The sequence below is a fragment of the Dipodomys merriami genome, unplaced genomic scaffold, assembly GCF_024711535.1.
Source record: "Dipodomys merriami isolate MVZ:Mamm:240054 unplaced genomic scaffold, mDipMer1.0.p SCAF_2, whole genome shotgun sequence".
Lineage (NCBI taxonomy): Eukaryota > Metazoa > Chordata > Mammalia > Rodentia > Heteromyidae > Dipodomys > Dipodomys merriami.
In genome coordinates, this window is record NW_027203381.1 from 113,391,253 (window position 1) to 113,401,518 (window position 10,266).

The window sequence follows — 10,266 nt, forward strand, 5'->3', positions numbered from 1 at the left end:
TTGAGCTGAAGAGCTGAGGGATAGCGCCCAGTCCCAGAGTCCAGGCCCCACGACTGGACCGCCCCCCCCCCCCAAAAAAGCTCAGGGACAGTCCTTAGAGCTCAAGTCCAATTCCCAGGACTGGTAAAAGAGAAAAACAAACAAAAATGTGTATCTTTTTCTTTCCTGGATTTTTTTTTATTATCTCTGATGTAAGTATTTATAAAGAGGCAGAAACTGCCCTAACAAATACCTTGTGAAATACGAAGCCTTACAACTAGATTACAGAGTAACAAGCAGAAATTTGAATCAAATTTCAAAGGCATTAACCAAACAGCAAAATGTACAGTTATTTACTGGGTGAAAACCATCATATTAAATAATAATTTTCATCAAGTAGACATCTCAATCACCAGAATCAATGTCAAATGCAAAAAGATGGTGTTTCTCAAATTTACTGTGAAAATGAATTACAAATTTCTGCAAAACTCAACCTTATAGGTAAGATTTCTAGGTCGACTACTGTATATCTGTTGCTTCCTATAAACCTTTGTAGGTTAATTTAAAAAGTGTTCTTCAGGGGGCTGGGAAGATGGCTCAGTGGTAGAGTGCTTACCTTGAATGCATGAGGCCCTGGGTTCAATTCCTCAGCAACACATAAGCAAAAAAGCCAGAAGTGGCATTGTGATTCAAGTGGTAGAGCGCTAGCCTTGAGCTGAAGGTCAGTGCCCAGGCCCAGAGTTCAGGCCCCACAACCGACAAAAAAATAAGTGTTCTTCAATTGTGAATGTAGCTGATGAATCTAACTATTGAGTTGTCTACCAAATACATCATACCCAGGAAAAACCATAGCTTATGGAATGGAAAAATTGAATTCTTAATTCCATTTTTGAGTCACATTGGTTTTTCTGGGCCAATTTACTGTAGTGCCTCAGTGGAATATAAAGGTTTCTATATATTTATGCCTTTATAAGCACCACTAAAGAGTTCAAATCAATACTACCAAAATTCGAACTTGTCATTCCTACTAACAATAGTTTCAGTTATTTTTCTATGCGGTCACTCTAAACTGTACAGTACTTAAAAAAAATTATACTATTTCAACAAATGTCATCATATTAAAGGTTCCTCATTTATGCGACATTTTCCCCATCATATTATCAAGTTGTATTTAAAATGGCATTTTAGTGTTTGTAGATATCTATATGAAGTTACCCAAAAATGACCAAGTAAATATTATCTGCTCATTTTTAACAACCTAGTATGTGAACCTGGTTTTAAACAAAAAACTACCATTTTGTCAACTTTCTATTATTAGGTAGTTTATTCCAAATTGTTTCACAAGATTTTTCTTTTTTTTTTTTTTTTGGTCAGTCGTGGCGCTTGAACTCTGGGCCTGGGCGCTGTCCCTCAGCTCTTCAGTTCAAGGTGAGCGCTCTACCACTTGAGCTACAGCACCACTTCCGGTTTTCTGGTGGTTTTATTGGAGATAGGAGTCTCACGGTCTCTCCTGCCCGGGCTGGCTTTGAACTGCGATCCTCGGATCTCAGCCTCTTGAGTAACTAGGATTACAGGCGTGAGCCACCAGCGCCTGGCTTTCACAAGATTTTTCAACCAAACTTTTCCTTTACTCTTATTTCTCCCTGAATCAATTTCTAATCATGCATACAGATAATTGTCAAAATACTTGACAAACTGATTAGATAAATGCTACTTGGAAACTGCTAAAGAGCCATCCTTATTCTACTATTAAGCTGGACTTGAACTGATGTCAAAGATTAAAAATTCCCTGAGAATTAAGAACAAAAGAAATCTCTAACTTGGATAACAGTCAAATGAGGTAAGATAAATGACTAATTTATTCCAGACACTACTAAGAACATTGTTTGAACCCTTTGCCCATTTTTTCTACTTAGGCCTCTAAGAAAAGTATGATCAAAACCAAAAGATGAGTGCTAGGAATGTGGCTTAGTGGTAGAATGCTTGCCTCCAGCATACATGAAGTCCTGGGTTGGATTCCTCCGTATCATATAAACAGAAAAAGCTCCTAAGTGTTTCTGTGGCTCAAGTGGTAAGAGTGATAGCCTTGAATAAAAGAAGCTCAGAAACAGTGCCCAGGCCCTGAGTTCAACCCTCAGGACTAGTAGGAAAAAAAAGGATAAAAGAAAGATGGTTATTACAGGCTAAAAACATACAGATGATCTATTGTAAAGGGCAATCATACTTAGTAATCAACAAAATATAAAAATTTACAGTGAAGCCAGGTACTGGTGGCTCATGCTTATAATCCTAGCTACTCAGGAGGCTAAGATCTAAGGACTGCTGTTCAAAGCCAGCCCAGGCAGGAAAGTCCATGAGACTCTTACCTCCAATAAAATCACCAGAAAACAGGAAGTGACACTGTGGCTCAAGTGGTAGAGTGCTAGCCTTTAGCTCAAGAGTGGAGGGGCAGAAATAAAAGTGGATTTTAGTTTTATCCAACCAAAGCAATATACTCAACATGGTTTTAGACCCTGTGACAAAATGTATAGACACATTAATTCTATCCATTGCTTTAAATGAGTAATTTCATTGTGGGAAACACATCTTAGAACATATACAACATACACGCATTCACATGGGAAAAATTAATCTGTGGCTGTTTTGGTCTTATTAGAGAATGTTTATGGACTTATACCTGAAAATATGGCTAGATGTTAATTGGATAATGTATATACAAGTTAATGTAAACTAACTTCAGCCACATTTTAAGAGTATTTAACATTTTTACAAAATCTATTAGTAAAAGGGAAGTCTATATGAAGACTTGTTTTCTATTTATTTGAAAAGTCATGTCTGTTAAGAAAAAAACTCCAAGTTCTTAGTTCATCAATTTGTATTATTATTTTTTTGTTGTATAAGCTGATGGTTAACTATCCACAGAACAGTAAAAACATGCCTATTTAATAAAGAACTCTGACCAAGGCTGTAAATACCAAATATGTTATTTTCAGTATTGTTGGTTATATTTAAATTTTCCTTGTAATAAAAAAGAGTGGAGGGGCAGAATCCAAGCCTCACAACTGAGACACACAGACACACACACAATTTTATAGTGGAAGTAAGCAGCAGCAGCCAGCTCTATATTGCGAAGTGGAACTTAGCTATTTCCTTCAGGGTGAATGTACCAACATCAATTCATACATTAAGTATCATTAAGTATTCACAAAGTTTAAACATCTGACTTTAAAGACAAAATTGAGTATTAGAACTATTCATATATCCTTCCTAAAAAAAAATCATATATACCAATTTAGTGCTACAATTCTTTTTATTTCAAGAACCCCTGGAATCCTTAAGTCCTTTTCAGTGGCCTGTGAGGCCAAAACTGTGTTCGTATTAATTATATCTTGCCATTTTCACTCATTTTCTCATAAGTAACACAGCATTTTCCCCTAGAGGCTGATGCATTAATATGAGACTGAACGAAAAAAAATAGATGATCCAGATTTCATTAAACTAAAGATTAAGTGAGATTTATTTTTTAAAAAATGGGGGAAGTGGCACTGTGGCTCAAGTGGTAGAGCACTTGCCTTGAGCTGAAGAGCTGAGGGACAGCGCCCAGGCCCAGAGTTCAAGCCCCACAGCCGACAAAAAAAAAGGGGGGGGGAGGCTCCCGCGGGAGAATACTTCATTGGGAGATGTTACTCTTCATTAAAATGGTTATTTAGGTTTATATGCAATAAGCTCTTTTTTCTGGTGGGAGGTGAGGAGGTAGATGGGGTATGCAGATCCTAGGGCTTGAACTCACCTAGGTGCTGTCTCTGAGCTATAGATTTACTAGAGTTTAGAGGTTGTTTTTTCCCTACCCCAGCTGGCTTTGAACTACAATCCTCAGATCGCAGTCTCCTGAGCAGCTAGGATTACCAGCTACCAGAAGCCATCAGCTCCTGGCTAATGAGCTCATCCTCCATCCACCAGTACTGGAGTTTGAATTCAGGGCTTTGAACTTGTTAGGAAGATGGCTATACTGCTTGAGCCACATCTCCAGTCCTGATAAGCTCATTTTAAAATATAAATACATCTCATAAATTTCTAATAAGAGAAATATCAGTACATAAAAATTCACAGATAAAGAAGTTAACTTTTATATATTTAAAGGGGTCAAAGTAGGAAAGTTTGAGAACACCTGTCAAAGAGAATGTGCACTAGAACACACGCCTAACAAGACTCATTGACGTTTTGCCAGTACAAAATGAACTAAATCTTCACAGTATTAACATTTAAACATACACACAAACACACACACCACACACATACACTAAAGAATATGTATAAAGCGGCTCATGCCCCTAATCCTAGCTACTCAGAAGGCTGAGGTCTGAGGATTGTGGTTTGAAGCCAGCCCAGGCAGAAAAGTACATGACTCTGATTTCCAATAGAGGCTCAGGACAGCATCCAGGCCCTGAGTTCAAGCCCCAGGACTGGCAAAGGAAAAAAAAAAAGAGTATGTACAATAAATTTCTCATGTTCAACCAGACTGTATACTGTTTATAACCAGTGTTTAACACCAAATTCATTGTTTGATTGTCTCTGCTGTGAGGTACAACTTAAGTAGGGATGAAAGGACTTTAAATTGTTTAAATGGCTGCAGGTATGGCTTAAGTGGTACAATTCAAAATACAGTACTTACAAAAATCAACAAAACAAATAAAACATACTTAAAAAACAGTTACAGCTGTGAGCTAGTGTCTCATGTCTGTAATCCTAGCTACTCAGAAAGTTGAGATCTGAAGATCAGGGTTCAAAACCTGGGCAAGAAAGTCTATGAGACTCATTATCTCAACCACCAGAAAACAAGAAGCAGAGCTGTGGCTGTAAGTGGTACAGCACTAGCCTTGAGCATAAAAGCTCAGGCACAGCACTCAGGCCCTGAGTTAAAGCCCCATGATCAACAAGGAAAACAGTTACAATAATCAATTTTTGTTTTATTTTTTGGGGGCACCATTTTAGTACTTTTATCAAATGTCTTAAAAATTGCAGATCATAAAGGAATAGGAGAGGTAAGATGTACTGTTTTACATTTGGGGGAGACAGACTAATTTACAGACTAACTTCACAATAAGGAATGTATAAATCATAGAACACAAATACTGGTCGTAATTGATCTTGCTCAGATGTACTCTTGAATCACACTTCTAGCCCAGCCTTTTGCTAGTTATCCTGGAGATGAAATCTCTGCCCTGACTGGCCATGAATGTTCATCCTCTGGATCTGAACCTTCAGAGTAGCTAACAGCAGGTTTGAGCCACCAGCATCAGCCACCAGCTGATGTAAACTTTTATCCTTGCTCCCTAACTATCTCTTTCCTCTCACCTCAATTTTACTCTAAGTTAACCATTTAGTCTTGCTGCTTTAAACTATGCTTTTCTATATCTTCTTGTGAAAATGCTTAAGCCTCTATTTTCATCTAATAAAGACATTATAAATACCTAAATAAGTACCATTTATTAAGGCTTATGATATCTACTATATGAATTGTGTAGCATCAGTGCTGGTTATTATTCTTCTTTACCTTCATTTTTTTTTTTTTGATCATGGGGCTTGAACTGAGGTCCTGAGCACTGTCCCTGAGCTTTTTTGTTCAAGGCTAGCACTCAACCACTTTGAGACATAGTTCTACTTCGTTTTTAGAGAGTTAATTGAAGATAAGAGTCTCAGGACTTTCCTGCCCTGGCTAGCTTTGAACCACGAGCCTCAGATCTCAGCCTCTTAAGTAGTTAGGATCACAAGCATGAGTCACAAGCACCCAGCTTTACCTTCATTCTTCAAGGGACTTTTCCTTCAAATCCCTCACAAACAAATCTCAAGAGTCCAAATTTGATCTTTTATTTCTTTTTCCCCAACAACTCAACACTAAGCTTCAAATTTTCATAACTCTCAAAGATTTCAGTGTCCTTCTTAAGTCTTTTTTTGTTAAATCTCTTGGATATTATACAAAATACTGTATCTTCAAACAGCAATTAAGTTTGGGATATCTACATTCAATTTCCAGCTTTACCATTAGTTAGCAATGTACCGCTAGGTGAATTAAAGCATTTCCCCCTTCTATAATTGGATGTTTGGTAGTAATATGTATATATTATAAAGTTACACATGTAAGTATAAAAGTTACTGGCACTCTATAAATGTATAATAATCATTTTCTTTATCTCTCACCTTCTATCTTCTCACTCCTGGATGTCTCCCTCAATCTCCTGGTTGATTCCGAGTTTGAACACTACATGTCCAACTGCTTGTCAAAAACATCTACATGACATTTCCACATATAACTCAAATTCAACTATTCAGAAATCACACACATTCTTCTCCACAGAATATAGTTTTGATGACTGTTTGGCTTCTGTCAATGGTATAACTGTCTCAACATTTAGAATGTGTAGGCAAAAGGTGCTTATAAACCTATCAAATGCCAAGATCCATGAATTCTTTTGGCTCTCATCCTTCCACTCTTCAAAACTATACTTGTCAAGTTGACGTTTTACTTAGGTCTCCAACTTCAAGTTCCTGTTGGCCAATCTTTCCCACGTCTTTGCTTTCTACAACATACCACTACAGATCAAGAAGTCTTGATTGTAATATCCCACTACTTAAAACCTTCAATGTTTATCCACAGCCTAAAAGTGAAATTCACATATATCACACAAACAAATTTGTCAGGCTCCAAATTACATTACCAATCTTCAAGAGCTTCAAGAGTCAAACTAACACACTCATTTCTCAGCCCAATTGCCCTTTTAATAATGTTCTTCTCTTCCCAAGTCCTCGTGGATTCTCCCATGGCCACCCCACAATACACAGGAGCTCACATGAAGCAGTTCTATTATAAACATATTTGCCCATGTTTTACATCTGTATTAAACTCCTAAGTGATGAGATTCTTCTGCAGTTTTCAGGGACATAGTTGTACAGCCGAGTAGACACTCCAAAATTTTTTAAATTTAATTTTATTGTAAGGGTGATGTACAGAGGGGTTACTGTTACATAAGTAAGATATGAGTACATTTCTTGTCAAACATTGTTATCCCCCTACCTATTTTTCTTCCACTTTCCCTCCTCCCTTAAATGTTAAATGAAGACTAGATTGAGAGGTTCAAGGTTTCAAGAACTTAATGAGTAACATTTCATGAATGGGAAGAAATAGTTCAGAAGACAGAGTATGGTTTTTGAAAGTCAGATTGATTTCACAAGAAAGTTCCAATCTAGCAGAATAGAACTGGCTGGCAACATATACCTAGCATAAAAGCCATGTGCACATAAAAGTGTAGGAATAGCAATGAAGGGCTGGGAAGGTGGCTCAGTGGTAGAGCGTTTGCCTTGCATGCCTGAGGCCCTGGGTTCGATTCCTCAGCACCACATAAGCAAAAAGAAAAAAGCCAGAAGTGGCGCTATGGCTCAAGTGGTAAGAGGGCTAGCCTTGAGCTGAAGAGCTGAGGACAGCACCCAGGCCCAGAGTTCAGGCCCCACGACTGGACCCAAAAAAAATAAATAAAAATAAACAAAAATAAAATAAAAGGAATAGCAATGAAAATTATTGCCAAGGGCTGGGAAGGTGGTAGAGCGCTTGCCTTGCATGCCTGAGGCCCTGGGTTCGATTCCTCAGCACCACATAAGCAAAAAGGAAAAAAAAAAAGAAAAAAGAAAATTATTGTCAGGCACCAGTGGCTCACACCTCTAATCCTAGCTACTCAAGAGGTTGAGATCTGTGGGTGGTGATTGAAAGCCAGCCCCGGCAAAACCACTCAGAAAACCGGAAGTGGAACTGTGGCTTAAGTGATAGAGAGCTAGCCTTGAGCTGAAGAGCTAAGGGACAGTGCCCAGGCCCAGAATTCAAGCCCTACGACCAACTCCCTCCACCCTCCCCCAAAAAAGAAATGAAAATTATTTGAGGAAAACAACTAGAAGAAAATGTTCATTTTGCTTATTTAAAAAGGCCAAAATACTCTTTTCAAGGAGTCAAAACATTCCTAATGTTGGCTTTTCCAAGTATGTTTAAAGTTTTGGATTAATGTAAGATACTTTAATAATGTACTTGATGTCAATTTCCATAGTTCCTGAAATCGGAAGTAGTACTTTTGATTCTAAAAATCCACCCTCTTCTTTTTCTGAAAAGCATTCAAATTACTTTTCATCTGAGGAGAGAAATTATGTTTGAAATCGTTTAGTAATTGTGCCATTATTTATTACAAGTTCTCATCCATTTATCTGCTAGACACCTGCTACGATGGGGAAGACTGGGAAAACAGCAGAAATTCCGTTTTTTTGTAGAGCCAACATTCCAGTCAATTTTACCTTCAAGAAACAGTACATGTTCAACCTTGAAATATGTGGACCATTATCACAAATGTTCTGATAACCAAAACCGAGTTATTATTTTGAAAATCACCACTACTGAATCTTTTCAAGTAATATCCTGTAACAGTTGCCACTACTGCAGTTAAAACATTGCATGTGCCCCTCAGTGCAGCAAGATGAATGTAGATAATTTGCACGGCAACGAATGACCTCAACTGTGGTGTTCTGGTGAATCGTAATGCACTACAAAATCCAAAGTAGCCCCACAATTCTAAGCTGGAAGTATGAAATCTCATTGTGAGACGTCGTTAAGTTTTGGACGTTAGGTCTACACATTTGAAATTACTACATCTTTTTTTTTTTTAGTTTGAAAATGAAAGATAATTTAATTCAACCCAACCACAATAGTTGCCACGCTGCCCCTGAATTTTTAAGCATCAATGGTTGTCTCCTCGCAAATCAATTCTGACAATTAGACAGGGTACGGACTTCCACCCCCCAAAAGCCAGCCCAGGAATGATTTACAGTTCGGACTAGGAAGCTTTAAGGCGGAAGGCAGCTTTGTTCCGGGCTGAGGAAGGTTTTCACATGTAAATGTCTCCCAAGAACCGAGGATTAACTGCCCCCGGAGGCGGGTGGCAGGGAGAGGAACCCCGAGGCCAGTGCCCGGCTTCCTAGCGGACTGAGGCGGGGCAAATACTCTCCCTCTCCCATTCAACTTTTTTAGGCGTCACGCCGGTCCGAGGGGTTACGTTCACGACTCCGAAAGAGGAGGAGACACGCCGCTCGCCCAAAGTGTGGGGGATCCCGGAGAATGGGGGGGGGGCGGACACCCTCTCCAACTCCTCCCGACCCGGGATCAGAGTCCAGCGGCCGCCCAGGCGCGTCCTGAGCAACAGGAGGGCCCAGGCCGCTTGCTCCGCGACCCGTAGCCCGCCCCCCCAGCCCCACCCGCCCGCCCGCGCCGGTTCCTCGGCCCCCCGCCGGCTCCCGGCACCGCGCAGCCCGTAACGGGGCTGGAAGCGGAGAGCCAGGGCCAGCGGGGGGCGCCGCTGGAGGACCCCGCGCCGCCGTGGGCCCGGGTGGGCCGGCCGGGGTCGGGTCGCCACCCGGGGGCCGGCGGGGGAGGGGCGTGGGTTCAGTTCCCGTGGTGGCCGCGACCTCTCCCGGCCCCACAGGCCGCTCCGCGCAGGCCCCGCCGTCCCAGAACCCGAGCAGGAAGCGTCCCCACCCCGACTGAAGCTTTAAACTCCTGGCGGCGGGAGAAGCCGGCCGGCTCCCCTCCGCAGGTCCGCACCCCGAACCCTCAACACCCCTCACCTCCTGGTTAAAGGCGTTGACGGCGTCCATGTTCGCGCTGAGGCGGCGGCGGCGGCGGCTTCGGGCCCGCCGGTCACATAGACCTCGCGCCGCGGCGAAGCGGGGCTAGGAGCCGGCGGGGCCTGAGGCGCCGGGGGCGACGAGCGGCGGAGGCCGAGGCCCGGCGGGCAGGGGGCTGCGGCCGAGGCGGCGAGGCAGGCAGGCAGGCGAGCGGGCGGCCGGGCTGAGGCGAAGGGGTGGCGGGCCCCTGCTCAGTCCCTTTCGCTAGATAAGGAAAAGGAGGCGGCGGCGGCGGTAGCGACGCTGGTCTCCAACATGTCCGTTTGGTGGTGGCGGCTGCGCTCTGCGTCTCGCTGACACGGCCCCCCGCGCCCTCACGCACTGGTCCGGCCGGCGAGCGAGCGAGCGAGCGGGCGGGCCTCTCTCTCCCTCTCGTCTCTCTCCCCCTCTAACCAGCGGGATGGCGGCAGCGGCCTGACTCCACGCCGCGCGGAGCACCCTGGGACAGCTCGGGCCTCCAAGCGCTTCCTGCGTCGCGCGCCCGCCCTATCCCGCCCCGCCCCTCGCGCGCGCTTGGACACGCCCACGTCCCGCCCAGCCCCGCCCACGCCGCGCGCCGAGGCCGCTGGCGCG

General features: G+C 42.8%; 1 protein-coding gene across 4 annotated transcripts in view; it reads right to left on the reverse strand.

Moving 5' to 3' along the window:
* Scaf4 (SR-related CTD associated factor 4) overlaps positions 1 to 10,109 on the reverse strand; it is a 58,616-nt gene extending 48,507 nt beyond the window's left edge. For all 4 annotated transcript variants that reach the window (XM_070030561.1, XM_070030559.1, XM_070030560.1 and 1 more), the window contains exon 1: positions 9,634 to 10,109. In XM_070030561.1, coding sequence (XP_069886662.1) covers positions 9,634 to 9,663 — 30 coding nt within the window. In that variant the 5' untranslated portion in view covers positions 9,664 to 10,109. The remainder of the gene's footprint in view (positions 1 to 9,633) is intronic.
* Positions 10,110 to 10,266: the final 157 nt, after the last annotated feature.